This window comes from Oncorhynchus masou, unplaced genomic scaffold (genome assembly GCF_036934945.1).
Source record: "Oncorhynchus masou masou isolate Uvic2021 unplaced genomic scaffold, UVic_Omas_1.1 unplaced_scaffold_1389, whole genome shotgun sequence".
Lineage (NCBI taxonomy): Eukaryota > Metazoa > Chordata > Actinopteri > Salmoniformes > Salmonidae > Oncorhynchus > Oncorhynchus masou.
Genome location: NW_027003812.1, coordinates 101,042 through 118,945, shown reverse-complemented (window position 1 = coordinate 118,945; position 17,904 = coordinate 101,042). Strand labels below are relative to the sequence as shown.

The window sequence follows — 17,904 nt, the reverse complement described above, 5'->3', positions numbered from 1 at the left end:
GACTTTCACTTTTACTTGATTAATTTATTTTAAGGTTTCTTTAGTTTTACTCAAGTATGACGATTGGGTACATTTTCCACCACTGAGAGGTACCCCCAAGTTCATCACATGCAGCAGGCAGCTCATCCATCTCTCTTGCGCACGTCCCCCGCAATTTGAACCGTGTGACGTCACCATGGAAAACCACACATCGACACCCTAAACAAGGCATGTCAATGTTCTTGTACTTAGATACAAGCTGTAGTACAGCACTTGTTGCGGCTATAAGGAGACCACTAACTTGCTAGCAAGGAAATAAGCCAGGAAAGTCAACTTTCTCCATCCTTAACAACTCCGAATATCGTTTTTGCAACGTCAACACTACAACATCTTCAATTTAGCTGTCTTCTAGTTAAACAGGTAAATATCTGAGAATGTGTTGTCTTAAATAACGTTTGCTTTAGCTACTTATGGCTATCTAGTTTTAGTAGCTAACAGCAGTTTGTTGGTGCTTGATTGGAAAGCAGATCCAAAGAATTAAAAGCCAGCTAGCCCTTGATCATGACATTTAGTGCATTTACATGACACATAGGAGTCATTGGATGACTGCGTCTTCTTTATGGGGGAGTTTAGCCCCAAGTTTAAATCTAGTTTAAATCTAATCATACTTTATTTGCTCCATGTTTCTAGAACCAAATGAGAATCAAGTCACGTTTAAATGGTGTATTGGCTGTTTTGGCTTCCAGAACCAATATATCTTTAAAATGAACATGTAACAAAACAAGCTATGTGAAATATATATATTTCAATAACCAAAGTTGTTAGCTAAGGTCCGAATATTTTTATTTATTTAACTACCTCTAACCATTAGGCTACCCTGCCGCCCCGAGTAACGTAGGTTCCTTTAGTCCATTATTGGACTTGCTATGCTAATATAATATAGCTATGATTTAAAATACAGATTGCACCTCATACGAAAATAAATTACTGAGCATTTGCTGTGGTGTCATAGTTTTCTATTAAGCCAATGTGAGTATAAATATAACTTATAGAAATTATTTTCATTGAAAGCAAGTCTAAGACGTGGTAGATCTGTTCTTTGTGCGCTATTTCTTTACTGCCCATCTTTGAAGTTCGTTTTTGCGTCTTTTGCTTTCGGTTTTGTACACCAGCTTCAAACAGTTGAAAATACAACAATTTTGGTTATTGAAAATATATTTCACAGTGCTTGTTCTGTCACAAACTATTATTTTAGTAACCAGGAAATCAAATCAAATCATACTTTATTTGTCACATGCGCCGAATACAACAAGTGTAGACCTTATCGTGAAATGCTTACTTACAAGCCCAACAATGCACTTCAAGAAGGGTTAAGAAAAATATTTACCAAATAAACTAAAGTAACACAATTACAAAAGCGGGGCTATATACAGGGGTTACCGGTACCAAGTCAATGTGCGGGGTTACAGGTTAGTTGAGGTAATTTGTACCTGGGTGATTCTGCCACTTCGGGCACTGTGGCCCGGCAAGCTTTCAGAAATAAAAATGTATTGAAACACCATTTACCAGTATTATAATCGTGTTTGATTTGTCTAGAAATAATGTCTGATAATGGCTGCGATTGTCCTATTTAGGAATTTATATATTTTCTCAAACAGCCATAGTCGAATGTTATTTCCATCACATCATTAAATCAATCAATGAAATTATACATAATATAATAATTTACCAAAAAATATGGTTGTGGTGAAAATGACATCTATTTCCACTCAAACCACCATGTCTGCTCATCAGCATCATGTCTGCTCACCAGCATCAAAGTCAGATGTTTTAAGCTATTTTGCTTGGCAAAGGGAGCACTCTGTGTACATGCACTCTTTCTTCAGGTTCTGACAGCACAAAGACTCACTAACTTTCTCAGTGTTGCTGCAGCTGATCACTTTGTGATGCTGTAGTTTGTCCACCATGAACTGGAGGTTGGCGTGGGTTTTGCAGAGACGTGTGTCTCTATCCTGGACTGTTGGCTTGACAACCCAAAAATGACGTGTTTTAAAGAACTCATAGTAGGACATTTTTTAATCTCTGATTATTCCCTCTTAAAATCCTGATAAAGGTTCTGAATTGTGCCATTCAAGAAGCGCTTCTGCTTTGTTATCTTGTTCCTCGTTACTGTTCTTTTCCCCTGTTGTTGTTCTACTGTTGTCATCACGTTGTTAGAATCTAGTGATTTTCTCTTCTGTGGCTGTGCTAATTATGTTACACTGCTTTTTCCTGGAGTATTGAAGACGGGGTGGCAGGGTAGCCTAGTGGTTAGAGCGTTGGACCAATAACCAAAAAGGTTCTGAGTTCAAACCCCCAGGCCTACAAGGTACAAATCTGTCATTCTGCCATTGAACAGGCAGTTAACCCACTGTTCCTAGGCCGTCATTGAAAATAAGAATTTGTTCTTAACTGACTTGCCTGGTTAAATAAAGGTAAAATAAAAAAAACTTGTTGGCCTGTTTTAATTTCCCTCAATGCTTTTGCTGAAAATCCAAAGTCTCTGTTTGCAGCTTTGACCAGGCCATACTTTCTCAGCATGTTTCCTCTGAGTATTTTTGAAGCCACTTGTTTGTCCTTGGCACTGTGCATTTTTTTTGATACTTTTGCTTTAACTCTGCAATGATGGCATTTTGAAACAATAAAATCCTTCAAGTTCTTCAGAGTTCCCTGCATTTTCTGTTTTGTCTTTGGGGAATTTTGTCTATCTATTTTCTTCATCAGTTGATCATTCCTTTTTTTGTTGGTATTTCTCAGTTGGTATTTCTCAGTTTTCTTTTAAGCTTTATCTCTTCCACCTTTTTCCTTCCAGACTTGGCGCTCTGTTATCTCTTGCAGAGAAAAAGCTTGGGTGTCTATGTCAATTTTATGCGCTTTCCTCTGACACGCCTATTATATAGGTCCTTACGATCAGATGCCGAGCAGTTGCTATACCAGGCGGTGATGCAACCGGTCAGGATGCTCTCGATGGTGCAGATTTTGAACGTTTTGAGGATCTGGGGACCCATGCCAAATATTTTCAGTCTCCTGACGGGGAATAGGTTTAGTCGTGCCCTCTTCACAACTGTCTTGGTGATGTGGACTTTAATGTTAGAAATGCCAATCCCAAAAATACTATTAAGCTACGTTATGCAAACCTAATCAAAGGACTTTCATGTCATGGCTAGCTAACCTAGAGGAGTCCTATGATGTAACTTGTCTGAGGTCGATGTAGCTAGTCCTGAGAGCCCTAGATGTGTCCAAATTGTGCGTACAGTGACCCACCTGTCTCAGAGAAGCACGGGATTGAACTTCTCAGTTGCCCCCTTTAGTGTGGAAATTGTGATCGAATCAACGTATTATTAGCCACTTTTAATGTAAAATACCGAAAGAAACCAAACTATGCAAGACTTAGTATGCAGAATTAACTATGCAAGAGATTTTGTTGTAGGCAGAATGCATCGGAGTAGGATTCTATTGCATTGACAGGTACGACTCAGGCCTGTACTGTAAACAGACCAGTGCACCATAACCAATCAGAGCTGGGGTAGGCCAATATGTAAATGAACCATTGCCATATATGGATCTGTGCCATACACTTTGAACTGGACTGTGTTAACAGCATGAGCAGTCGTCAGTAGATGCACTTGTTTTGAGATCAAAGCCAGTGTGTGTACATGTTCATATCTTTTGAGTTATTAACCCAGTCACAGATCATGTGTAGTCAACAATGGGGGGAGTGATTGCTTCCTACAAGATGTGTGCATTTCTGGACATCTTTGAAAAACAAGTCAGTGTAGGAGTTTTTTTTATGTCTTAAAGGGGCCGTGTTGTATTTTGAGATGGGCTTGAATAAGCTAAGTAGCCAATAGGCAGAGGGTAGCATAATTTGTCTGATTCTCTGTAATAATGCTATGGGAATAATGATGCAATTTATTTTTAAAGTGGTTTATTCCATCAAACAACACAACAACATTTTCAGTCACCTCCTTGTCTGAAGGACAAGTGGATCAACAGATTAATGTCAAGCCATGTGTGTCTTGTGGAATGTAGGCCTTCATTAAACACCACACATTGGCTGATACTGGCTGATACTGTAGACTGAGTGATATAACAGCTAATTCCATGTTAACATTTTATGGGAGACATTCTCTCCATTGTTTTTTATGGCAGGCCACTCTGGTATGCCTACATTATGATCAAATAGCCATAGTATCAATCAATCAATCACATTTATTTATAAAAACCCTTCTTACAACCCCAAACGGGTTCTTTTGTGACACCTCTCCTTGGCTGGAAAATGGCTGTATGGTTTTAGTGGCTAGGTGCTGTCCTAACATAGTCGCATGGTGTTCTTTCGCCGTAAAGCCTTTTTGAAATCGGACACTGTGGTTGGATTAACAAGACGTTTATCTAATACTTGTATGTTTGAGGAATTTTAATTATGAGATTTCTGTTTGAATTTGGCGCCCTGCAATTTCACTGGCTGTAGGCCAGGTGTTCCGCTAGTGGAACCCCCTTCCCAGAAAGGTTAAAGCAGGTACAGCCTCAGTGTTCATAGTAAACTCGTGACAGAAGTTGCACATCATTTTCACCTAGTTCATGTTTGTGCTCAGCAGTGCTGAAATTTGCTCCGTGATGAAAAACATTAGCGGGAACAGTGCTTGTATCTGCTTTTAGCAACGCTAGTATTTACAGTGCCTTCAGAAAGTATTCATACCCCTTGACATATCCCACATTTTGTTGTTACAGCCTGAATTGAAAATAGATTAAACATTTTTGGGGGAAAGGCACACACCCGTTTATATAAGGTCCCACAGTTGACAGTGCATGTCAAAGCCAAAACCAAGCCATGTGGTCGAAGGAATTGTCCGTAGAGACAGGATTATGTAGAGGCACAGATCTCGAGAAGGGTACCAAAACATTTTTGCAGCATTGAAGGCCCCCAAAAATGCAGTGGCCTCCATTTTTAAATGGAAGATGTTGCCACCGTACACAACCCAAGGACATACCAAACACAGAACAGACCTGGAGCAGAACAGGGTCAGCCTTGCCCTTGAAGCAGTTAGGTGGAAAAGTGCCTTACTCACTGAGGCAGTAGGGGATAGAGCCTGACAGGCAGTAGGGGATAGAGCCTGACAGGCAGTAGGGGATAGAGCCTGACAGGCAGTAGGGGATAGAGCCTGAAACCAAGGCAGTAGGGGATAGAGCCTGAAACCAAGGCAGTAGGGGATAGAGCCTGAAACCAAGGCAGTAGGGGACGGAGCCTGACACCAAGGCAGTAGGGGATAGAGCCTGACAGGCAGTAGGGGATAGAGCCTGAAACCAAGGCAGTAGGGGATAGAGCCTGACAGGCAGTAGGGGATAGAGCCTGAAACCAAGGCAGTAGGGGATGGAGCCTGACACCAAGGCAGTAGGGGATGGAGCCTGACACCAAGGCAGTAGGGGATGGAGCCTGAAACCAAGGCAGTAGGGGATGGAGCCTGAAACCAAGGCAGTAGGGGATGGAGCCTGACACCAAGGCAGTAGGGGATGGAGCCTGACACCAAGGCAGTAGGGGATGGAGCCTGACACCAAGGCAGTAGGGGGTGGAGCCTGACACCAAGGCAGTGGGGATGGAGCCTGAAACCAAGGCAGTAGGGGATGGAGCCTGAAACCAAGGCAGTAGGGGATGGAGCCTGAAACCAAGGCAGTAGGGGATGGAGCCTGAAACCAAGGCAGTAGGGGATGGAGCCTGACACCAAGGCAGTAGGGGATGGAGCCTGACACCAAGGCAGTAGGGGATGGAGCCTGAAACCAAGGCAGTAGGGGATGGAGCCTGAAACCAAGGCAGTAGGGGATGGAGCCTGAAACCAAGGCAGTAGGGGATGGAGCCTGACACCAAGGCAGTAGGGGATAGAGCCTGACACCAAGGCAGTAGGGGATAGAGCCTGAAACCAAGGCAGTAGGGAGAATGAGCGCTTGACATGCAGTCAGGAGGGTGGGCGCCTGTTCTTGTCTGCTCTTTCGACCAATCGATTGGTCATATTGTTCAAACGCATATTTTTTAATGTGGAGACGCATCCCATGTGTTTTAATCAAATCAACTCTTTGCACTGGAGTTGGTCTGGTGCTTTAAGGGCTCTGTGTGATTAAATAATTAATGCACTAAGTTGGTCTGGTGCTTTTAATGGCTCTGTGTGATTAAATAATTAAGACACAAATTACTAGAGGGAGTACGACCGCAATTGATTTGATTGTGCAGAGCCAGGCTCAGACTTGCTGTGTAGAAAAAAATAATACTTCCATTGACTGTGTGACTGGCGCCCATTGACTCTGTCCTCCCTGCTGCGGCGACCACCACAGAACATCAGCAGGGTTTATCGCGCTGTCCGTGTTGCTGAAGCCGCAACATAATTACAGCCAAACTCCAAACATCGTAACACATGTGAAAGCAAAATGAAGGCAGAGGACGTGACAAATATACTCAAAATGGGGGAATGTTTACTGGTTGCTCAGGCGGTAAAGGGGAAGTCAGATGTGTGGAATAAATTTGACTAGTTGTGAAAAATACTGGAGATAAAGAAGAGAAGGAGCAGCGTATTATGTACCAAACAGGTGCTGTTAGATTACAATATCATTTACCTGACCATTTGGAGCAATGTAAGCAACACTAAATAAATGATAAGCCTACCAGAGAGTCTGTCATGTTTAGTTTTTTGGTAAATACTTTATTACAGCAAAGACTATAAACAGTCGCATTCATTCGTGAATGCAAATTATGAAATGGACATTATTATGATCATCATTATAATAATAAGTAATAATAACAATAATAATAACAACAACAATGAGATCAAGAAAAAGGAGGGTTATTATAATATTTTTTCTGACCATTTGGAACAGTGTAAACAGTGTAAGCAACAATAAATAAATGATAAATACAACCAGAGAGGCTGTTCTAAACAAACAAGAAAGTGTAAAGCCTTTTATTTCAGCATAGCAAAGATTAAAAACGGTTGAATTTGTGAAATTGGGAGATTCCCACCGATGTAGGCTATTAAACAAACACTCAAACAGGCAACAGAAACGGGATCTGTCTTCTGTAGATATATATATGGATGATTCATAAAGCCAGGCACATTCAACAGTTAGGCTATTGATTATAGACCTAATTAAGTTGGTTTCCTCTCTCCTCACTTTTCTTAGACAATTTTAAGGCAAGGGCTGTTTTCTGGTCCTCTAACTCTGCTGCTGTCTCCGCCACATTGTTCTCAATACCGATAAGGCTTGTTAACTTAGTCATTATTCACATAGCAACATGGTCAAGGAAAAGGTGCCAATTCAACAGCCCACGGATGTGTTTCAGAACCGCGGACAGAGACCGCTATCCAACGTGGGGGAAAACACACCGGGTATAATATAGGTGATATTAGTGTTGCGTCGTTGTTCTGTTTTGTTCTTACCATATAAATGTTCAGTAAGCACATGTCTGAGACGTATGGACTGTGCCACCACCACGGCCTCCGTAATGGATCAGTCCAATCAGACAGGTGTGTGTGGGGGGGCGGTATTTTTTGCTACTGCTCAACTAAAGAAATCTTGGTTGACCAACAGCCCATCGACTAAACAATGGACAAGTCCACTAAATGGGGTCAACCCTAATGTAATATTTACTGGCCTGTCTTCTTTCGGTTTCTCTCTTGCCGTGGGAAACAAGATCCTTGTCATGCGCTAAGAAATAGTCTCTGACCTTTCTTGTTTGCTTTCTGGAATGTGAACTATTTTCTTTGTTTAACCATGCTATTTCCTTGTTGGTTCCCAGACTAAAGACTCAACATGCCGCTGAAGGCCAAGCTGAGCTCAGTATGTCTGGGTGTAGAGGGGATGACCTGTGGTTCCTGTGTTCATTCTATTGAGCTGCGCATTGGGGGTCTGCCTGGAGTCCTACACATCAAGGTGGGTCCGGTTTCCACATAGGGACTCCAGTCAGTATCATTTTTTATTTCAGGGATAGGCGCCGATCTGGGGAAACTGGACCAATGTGTTTAACAGGTGTATAACAACTATAGGATAGGTCTATGTGTAAACCTACACATCCAGCTGATTTTACAGGATCTGAAGGATGTTTTCACCCTTAAAGCTTTGTACATTTGAGTGTGTTCATCAATGTCACCTTTTGAACTTTGAAACAGAATGTCTTCAAACTGCCAAGTCTGCATTTCTTTTTCTTCTTTTTTTTTTTTGCCCCTTTTTCTCCCCAATTTCATAGTATCCAATTGTTTAGTAGCTACTATCTTGTCTCATCGCTACAACTCCCGTACGGACTCGGGAGAGACGAAGGTTGAAAGTCATGCGTCCTCCGATACACAACCCAACCAGCCGCACTGCTTCTTAACACAGTGAGCATCCAACCCGGAAGCCAGCCGCACCAATGTGCCGGAGGAAACACTGTGTACCTAGCAACCTTGGTTAGCGCGCACTGCGCCCGTCCCGCCACAGGAGTCGCTGGTGCGCGATGAGACAAGGACATCCCTACCGACCAAGCCCTCCCTAACCCGGATGACGCTAGGCCAATTGTGCGTCGCCCCACGGACCTCCCGGTCGCGGCAGTTTACGACAGAGCCCGGGCGCGAACCCAGAGTCTCTGATGGCACAGCTGGCGCTGCAGTACAGCACCCTTAACCACTGCGTCAGTCCATGCTATGAATCTCAGAATCATGCTGATTTTAAGGCCTCCCGAGTGGCGCAGTGGTCTAAGACACAGCATCGCACTATAGATTCTGGGTTCGAGTCCAGTCTCTGTCGCAGCCGGCCACGATCAGGAGACCCATGGGGCGGCGCACAATTGGCCCAGTGGGCCGGGCCCAGTGCATGCTGACACGGTCGCAGGGTGCACGGTGTTTCCTCCGACATGTTGGTGCGGGTTAAGTGGGCATTGTGTCAAGAAGCAGTGTGGCTTGGTTGGCTTGTGTTTAGGAAGACGCACGGCTCTCGACCTTCGACCTCTCCCGAGTCCGTACAGGAGTTGCAGCGATGTAACTACCAATTGGATACCACGAAATTGGGGAGGAAAACTAAAGAATAGTGCTGATTTCCACAGTAACCATGACATGACAATTTTATGGCTGCGATATAATTCTGTTTAGTTTACAAGGCCTTGTTTTAGAAACTGACTGTACATTGGAATTACACTGTCACTTCTGTTGATACAGTATAAAGTCATTATTCAGTTTGTTTGGCGTACATATTTCCTGGTAGGTGTCTCTGGAGTTGAAGAATGCCAGCATCATCTTCAACCACAGCCTCCACACCCCAGAGGATCTGGCGGAGGCCATCGAGGACATGGGGTTTGACTCCATCCTCTCAGACACTACCACAGCCTCCGAGGTCCCCACAGACACACAGCTGATCCCCACCCCAGCCCTTCTCACCCCTGAGGCCCAACAGGAGGCTCTGGCCAGGCTAGCTCAGCTCCAGGGGGTCCTGGAGGTCCAGGAGAACAAGGACCAGAGAGGGGTGTTCATTACCTTCATCCCTGCCCTGATCAGTGCACTGCAGCTGGGGGAGGTGGTTAGTAGCTTGGCCTCCTTCCTGGAGGCCCCTACAGAGGAAACCCTAGTCTCAGTCCCAGCCTCTGTCCCAGCACTGGTTCCAGGTTTAGCCCCTGTCCCAGACTCGGCCACATTCTCACAGGTGAAGATGCGTATCGAGGGCATGGTCTGTCTGTCCTGCACCACCACCATCGAAGGAAAGATTGGCAAACTGAAAGGAGTTGAGAAAATTAAAGGTGACTTAGTTACCTTATATTAAGTAGTAGTCATTATCATTTGATCGTAGTAGTCACAGGTTTTACACTGAAGGTCATTATCATTTGATCGTAACTCATTGAGTGCTGACCTAGTGTAGTGCTGACCTGGTTACAGGTCCAATTCAACAGTCTTTATATCAATATCAAATCATTTCTGGGTAACAATTAAGTACCCTACTGTGATTCATTTTGTTTCTTTTAAATTGAAAGAAAACAAAAATAGCTTCTTAGCAAAGAGTAATTTCTCAATCATGAATTTGCTAGGACTGTCTGTGAGTGGTTTAACTCTTTATTGGTTTAACTCATTTACCACCTGGTGATGTCACCAGGCAGGCCAAAATGTCATCCCATCAAAACGGGCAGAAATTTCAGGTGGTCTTTTCAAACATCTCTTTTCACAATTTCACAGTATTATTCCAACCTCATACAGTTGAAGTCGGAAGTTTACATACACTTAAAACTAGTTTTTCAACCACTCCATAAATGTCTTGATAACAAACTATAGTTATTTAGGACATCTACTTTGTGCATGACACAAGTAATCTTTCCAACAATTGTTTACAGACAGATTATTTCACTTATAATTCACTGTATCACAATTCCAGTGGGTCAGAAGTTTACATACACTAAGTTGACTGTGCCTTTAAACAGCTTGGAAAATTCCAGAAAATGATGTCATGGCTTTAGAAGCTTCTGATAGGCTAATTGACATCATTTGAGTCAATTGGAGGTGTACCTGTGGATGTATTTCAAGGCCTACCTTAAAACTCAGTTCCTCTTTGCTTGACATCATGGGAAAGTCAAAATAAATCAGCCAAGACCTCAGAAAACAAATTGTAGACCTCCACAAATCTGGTTCATCCTTGGGAGCAATTTCCAAATGCTTAAGGACAACAAAGTCAAGGTATTGGAGTGGCCATCACAAAGCCCTGACCTCAATCCTATTGAAGATTTGTGGGCAGAACTGAAAAAGCGTTTGCGAGCAAGAAGGCCTACAAACCTGACTCAGTTACACCAGCTTTGTCAGGAGGAATGGGCCAAAAATTCACCCAACTTATTGTGGGAAGCTTGTGGAAGGCTACCCAAAACGTTTGACCAAGTTAAACAATTTAACAGTAATGCTACCAAAAACTAATTGAGTGTATGTGAACTTCTGACTCACTGGGAATGTGATGAAATAAATTAAAGCTGAAATAAATCACTCTCTACTATTATTCGGACATTTCACATTCTTAAAATAAAGTGGTGATCCTAACCGACCTAAGACAAGGAATTTTTACTAGGAGTAAATGTCAGGAATTGTGAAAAATGTAGTTTAAATGTATTTGGCTAAGGTGTATGTAAACTTCCGACTGTATAAAACACAGGAAAAACATCCACTGGACCTTTTGACTGACCTGGCGTTCTATAACAATAAATGAATATGGGAGGTTGTTGTAGTCTAATATTCTCACTTAACATTAACTTGTAGTCAGAAATAATCTTGAAACATCTCAGAATCTCCTGTTAGTCTGTACTCCCCACTCTGTGATACTAGGATTGTTGGAGATTAGAAATGTTTCCCCTGTGTGTTCTCCACCCAGTGGTTCTAGACTCCCAGGAGGCCACGGTTCTCTACCTGCCATACCTCATCACCATCGACGACATCATCACCCAGATCGCCAAAACTGGCTTCAAGGCCACGCCCAAGTTCAAGTCCCGCCCCCTGCAGCTGTCCGTCAGTGAGATTGAGCGGTTGCTAAGCGCTGCCTCATTACCTACAGAGCCGGTGGATACTTCCACCAAGGATTCTGAGGTGTCCACAGACTCGGCCCAGACTACCCTCAGGGTGACGGGCATGCACTGCCGCTCCTGTGTGGTAAACATCCAGGATAACATCTCCAAGCTGGCTGGGGTGACCTCCATAGAGGTATTGTTGGAGAGCGAGAGCGCCTCCATTCTCTATGACCCAGGGAGGGTGACTGTGTCTGGGCTACAGCAAGCCATCGAGGCCCTGCCACCAGGGACATTTAAAACCCAACCCTGGAGCTCTACCTCTGGAGGTGTTAGCCCTACATCCACCACACCACCACCGTCGTCCCAGGCCGGCCTCTCCTCCACCCAGCCCTGCTACAGCCAGCCTCTGACGACCATGGCCCTAATCCATATCGAGGGGATGACCTGTGGGTTCTGTGTTCAGTCCATCGAGGGGAGGCTGTCTCAGAGGAAGGGGGTGCGGTCAGCCAAGGTGTCGCTGGCCAATCACAGAGGGGCGTTTGAGTACGACCCTCTCCTCACCCAACCAGAAGAGCTCAGGGTGGCCATAGAGGACATGGGATTTGATGCCTTCCTGCCTGGTGAGTTGATGGGCGGTTTGTATTATTTTATCCTCCTAACTAGGGTTTCAACATTCAGTAAACATTCCATACGTTCCCAGGTTTTTCAGAGATCCTGGTTGGAGTATTCCCTCCCTCCTGATGCTAGGAATCCTACAACAGGAATTTCTGTCTTCTGTGAAGTTTCCGGAGTTTAGTAACACGACCCCTAATAATATCTCTAGCTGTGAAACAAAACTAATTACTCTCTCTGTTTGTAATAATATCTCTGTTTTGTAACTCATGGAAACTTTCCCAGAACAGTAGTTGGAGAACTGCCATAGAATGCAGAATGAGAAATTGAAATGGTTATGATACTCATTGTTGCTATGTTGTCCTTTTAGAAACCAACTCCCTGTTGACCGTCCCAGTTATCCGTCCCCCCTCGTCCTGCTCCCTGTCCCCTGAGGGTGTTAAGGAGCCCCCGGACACCCTCGCTAAATGCTTCATCCAGATTGGTGGAATGACCTGTGCGTCCTGTGTGGCCAACATCGAGAGGAACCTGAAGAATGAACACGGTGAGAGGAGATGTGAGAATCAGGGTTATGTTCATTAGGGACATTTCTTGCAACATTTTACTCCATGTTTCAGTCCACTTTATTTGGTAATAAACACAACTTGGCACTAACTACTGATGGGAACTAAGGTGTAGTTGTATTGGGGCGGCAGGGTAGCCTAGTGGTTAGAGCGTTGGACTAGCAACCGGAAGGCTGCAAGATCAAACCCCCGAGCTGACAAGGTACAAATCTGTCGTTCTGCCCCTGAACAGGCAGTTAACCCACTGTTCCCTGTAACATCAAGGCGGTGGCCCGTTCCTGTAGGTTCATGCTCTACAACATCCGCAGAGTACGCCCCTGCCTCACACAGGAAGCGGCGCAGGTCCTAATCCAGGCACTTGTCATCTCCCGTCTGGATTACTGCAACTCGCTGTTGGCTGGGCTCCCTGCCTGTGCCATTAAACCCTACAACTCATCCAGAACGCCGCAGCCCGTCTGGTGTTCAACCTTCCCAAGTTCTCTCACGTCACCCCGCTCCTCCGCTCTCTCCACTGGCTTCCAGTTGAAGCTCGCATCCGCTACAAGACCATGGTGCTTGCCTACGGAGCTGTGAGGGGAACGGCACCGCAGTACCTCCAGGCTCTGATCAGGCCCTACACCCAAACAAGGGCACTGCGTTCATCCACCTCTGGCCTGCTCGCCTCCCTACCACTGAGGAAGTACAGTTCCCGCTCAGCCCAGTCAAAACTGTTCGCTGCTCTGGCCCCCAATGGTGGAACAAACTCCCTCACGACGCCAGGACAGCGGAGTCAATCACCACCTTCCGGAGACACCTGAAACCCCACCTCTTCAAGGAATACCTAGGATAGGATAAAGCAATCCTTCTCACCCCCCCTTAAATGATTTAGATGCACTATTGTAAAGTGGCTGTTCCACTGATGTCAGAAGGTGAATTCACCAATTTGTAAGTCGCTCTGGATAAGAGCGTCTGCTAAATGACTTAAATGTAAATGTAAATGTTCCCAGGCCGTCATTGAAAATAAGAATGTGTTCTTAACTGACTTGCCTGGTTAAATAAAGGTAAAATAAATAACAAAATATACAAACCCTTGCAGAAAGCTTATCCAACTGACAATCTCGCAGACAAAAAGATATAAGCTATTGATGACTTAAAAATAACTGATATTGGCACAAAATGGAAGAAGTGTTGGAACTTAAGTAACGAAAATGCAGTTTACAAAAATGTATGCTTTATCCAGTATGAACTCATGTTTAGAATTTATTATACAAGAGACAATTCACAAACTCTAATAAAGGTAAAAAAAAATAAAAAATTAGGCACACTCGTTCTTTACAACAGCTATCTGTCTTTCTGGGACAGTAAAGTGTCATAAACAGTTGTAAACTGTGTCATATTAAGATTTCCGATGGCTGTTTTTAAGTAACATACTGTAGGAGGAATGTGGAACGTATTTAGGATGTTATGAAGACTGAACTTTTACCTTAAAACCCCTTTTTTAAAGGCATTCACCACATGTACAGTTGAAGACGGAAGTGTACACACACTTCATTAAAACTCGTTATTCAACCACTCCACAAATTTCTTGTTAACAAACTATAGTTTCGGCAAGTCGGTTAGGACTTCTGCTTGGTGCAGGACACAAGTCATCTTTCCAAAAATTGTTTACAGACAGATTATTTCACTTATTCACTGTATCACAATTCCAGTGGGTCAGAAGTTGACCGTGTCTTTAAATCTGATCAATCTGACCATCTGATCATTTATCACTCCAATGTTAATCTGCAAAATTGTAATTATTCGCCTACCTCCTCATGCCTTTTGCACACAATGTATATACACTCTCTTTTTTTCTACTGTGTTATTGACTTGTTAATTGTTTACTCTACTCTTGGCCAGGTCGCAGTTGCAAATGAGAACTTGTTCTCAACTAGCCTACCTGGTTAAATAAAGGTGAAATAAAAATAGTGTGGAAAATTCCAGAAAATTATGTCATGGCTTTAGACGCTGATAGGCTAATTGACATCATTTGAGTCAAATGGAGGTGTACCTGTGGATGAATTTCAAGGCCTACCTTCAAACTCAATGCCTCTTTGCTTGACGTCATGGGAAAATAAAAATAAATCAGCCAAGACTTCAGAAAATAATTGTAGACCTCCACAAATCTGGTTCATCCTTGAGAGCAATTTCCAAATTCCTGAAGGTGCCACGTTCATCTGTACAAACAATAGTACGCAAGTATAAACACCATGGGACCACGCAGCTGTCATACCGCTCAGGACGGAGACGCGTTGTGTCTCCTAGAGATGAACGTACTTTGGTGTGAAAAGTGCAAATCAATCCCAGAACAGCAGCAAAAGACCTTGTGAAGATGCTGGAGGAAACAGGTACAAAAGTATCTATACCCACAGTAAAACGAGACCTATATTGACATAACCTGAAAGTCCGCTCAGCAAGGAAGAAGCCACTGCTCCAAAACCAGCATAAAAAAAGCCAGACTACGGTTTGCAGCTGCACATGGGTACAAAGATTGTACTTTTTGGAGAAATGTCCTCTGGTCTGATGAAACAATAATAGAACTGTTTGGCCATAATGACCATTGTTATGTTTGGAGAAAAAAGGGTGAGGCTTGCAAGCCGAAGAACACCATCCCAACCGTGAAGCACGGGGGTGGCAGCATCATGTTGTGGGGATGGGTGTGTGGGGGTGCTTTGCTGCAGGAGGGACTGGTGCACTTCACAAAATAGATGGCATCATGAGGGAGGAAAATTATGTGCATATATTGAAGCAACATCTCAAGACATCAGTCAGGAAGTTAAAGCTTGGTCGCAAATGGGTCTTCCAAATGGACAATGACCCTAAGCATACTTACAAAGTTGTGGCAAAATGGCTTAAGGACAACAAAGTCAAGGTATTAGAGTGGCCATCTCAACGCCCTGACCTCTATCCCAATATAATGTTTGTGGGCAGACCTGAAAAAGCGTGTGCGAGCACACACTTTTTGCGAGAACGTATTGTGAGAAGCTTGTGTAAGGCTACCCAAAACGTTTGACCTAAGCTAAACAATTTTAAAGCAATGCTGCCAAATACTAATTAAGTGTATGTAAACTTCTGACCCACTAGGAATGTGATGAAAGAAATAAAAGCTGAAAGAAATCATTCTCTACTATTATTCTGGCATTTCACATTCTTAAAATAAAGTGGTGATCCTAACTGACCTAAGACAGGGAATTTTTACTTGGATTGAATGTCAGGAATTGTGAAAAACTGATTTTAATGTATTTGGCTAAGGTGTATGTAAACTTCCGACTTCAACTACTGTATATTAACTGATGTCTCCATTGAGCATCAAACTCATGTATCAGTTTGGTAGGAAGGTGAATAAAATGTAATGTGTCTAACATTGTCCTGCGTTCCTCTGTGCAGGTATCTACTCTGTGTTGGTGGCCCTGGTGGCTAGTAAGGCTGAGGTCCGTTATAACCCTGAGGTGATGGACCCTCTGAAGATAGCAGAGTATGTCAGAGAGTTGGGCTTCACTGCTTCTGTCATGGAGAACTATGAGGGTTCTGATGGAAGCCTGGAACTTGTGGTGAGTGTTCTGATTCTAATCAACACACATAATGGTGTGATTTTCTGTTTGGTGTTCTGATTCTAATCAACACACCATAATGGTTTGATCTTCTGTTTGGTGTTCTGATTCTAATCAACACACCATAATGGTTTGATCTTCTGTTTGGTGTTCTGATTCTAATCAACACACCATAATGGTTTGATCTTCTGTTTGGTGTTCTGATTCTAATCAACACACCATAATGGTTTGATCTTCTGTTTGGTGTTCTGGATTAATCTCACAATCATGATGTTTATAAGGCTGGTGATATTTCCACTGGCATAAGCACTGCTTCGTTTAACTATTCCATAATTAAATATCTCTTTATGTCCACACCATCCTAACTGGTCCTCATCAAATCTAATTGTATTGGTTGCATACTTTTATTTATTTAATTTAACTAGGCAAGTCAGTTAAGAACAAATTCTTATTTGCAATGATGGCCTACCCTGGACGAGGCTGGGCCAATTGTGCGCCACCCTGTGGGACTCCCAATCACGGCCGGTTGTGATACAGCCTGGAATCGAATCAGGGTCTGTAGTGACGCCTGTGGCACTGAGATACAGTGCCGTTGACCGCTGTGCCACTCTTTTGCCCTGTTTACACATGTTTAGTGAAATGCTTGTGTTCCAGGCTCCAGCAGTGCAGTTGTATCTAATAATTCACAACAATACACACAAATCTAAAAGTAAAATAATGGAATTAGGAAATGTATAAATATTAGGATGAGGATGTCAGAGTGGAATTGACTAAAATACAGTAGAATAGAATACGGTATATACATATGAGATGAGTAAAGCAGTATGTAAACATTATTAAAGTGGCCAGTGATTCCATGTCTATGTATATGGGGCAGCAGCCTGTGAGGTGTAGGGTCGTCTTCTCCTCTGAATCGTGTATTAACAGTACACACCTCTCCAGGTCAGGGGAATGACGTGTGCCTCCTGCGTTCACAAAATAGAGTCCAGCCTGATGGAAGAGAATGGTATCGTCCACGCCTCCGTTGCCCTGGCAACCAACAAAGCCCACATCAAGTACGACCCGGAGGTGACGGGACCGAGAGACGTCATCACACTCATAGAGGTACTTCGTTTTGTTTTTCAATCATTCATTTATTTGTCTGTCCGTTCGGTTTGTTCATCCCAACTGGGTCATCCAACGCCCTCTCCTCTGCCCCAGGTTGTTGCTTTAAATGAAGTTTGGGATATCAGTTTGCCTCGTTAGATTTGTTCATTCATTTTGTCTGTTTATCAGAACCTGGGCTTCGAGGCATCTCTAGTGAAGAGGGATCGCACAGGCAGTCACTTGGACCACAGCAGAGAGATCATACAGTAATGGAAGGGAATGGGACGTGTGGGATAAAGGGCTGTTTAGCTTTTTACTCACTGGTTTTTAGACATCTCTTCTTCTCCATCTCTTCATCTCTTCTTTTTTCTTCTCTTCATCTCTTCTTCTCTTCCCTTAACACATATGGACCCAGAACTTAATGGAGCAGCTGACCAATTACACAATACTTTAGATCTGGGTTAACCGAGATGACTCTTTATCTCTGTCTGTGTCTGACTAACTGTCTGTCTGTCTCCATCTCCGTACCTCATTCTCCATTTACGCAAAACTTTAGTTCTGGGTTAACTGA

At 43.4% G+C, this 17,904-nt stretch overlaps 1 protein-coding gene across 1 annotated transcript in view; it reads left to right on the top strand.

Annotated features, from left to right (window-relative positions):
• Nucleotides 1–244: 244 nt before the first annotated feature.
• LOC135530593 (copper-transporting ATPase 1-like) overlaps nt 245–17,904 on the top strand; it is a 59,406-nt gene continuing 41,746 nt past the window's right edge. The window contains exons 1-8 of the mRNA XM_064958894.1: nt 245–399; nt 7,802–7,935; nt 9,238–9,766; nt 11,371–12,123; nt 12,486–12,659; nt 16,084–16,247; nt 17,190–17,351; nt 17,523–17,599. Of these exons, the coding sequence (XP_064814966.1) occupies nt 7,816–7,935; nt 9,238–9,766; nt 11,371–12,123; nt 12,486–12,659; nt 16,084–16,247; nt 17,190–17,351; nt 17,523–17,599 (1,979 nt within the window). The 5' untranslated portion in view covers nt 245–399; nt 7,802–7,815. The remainder of the gene's footprint in view (nt 400–7,801; nt 7,936–9,237; nt 9,767–11,370; nt 12,124–12,485; nt 12,660–16,083; nt 16,248–17,189; nt 17,352–17,522; nt 17,600–17,904) is intronic.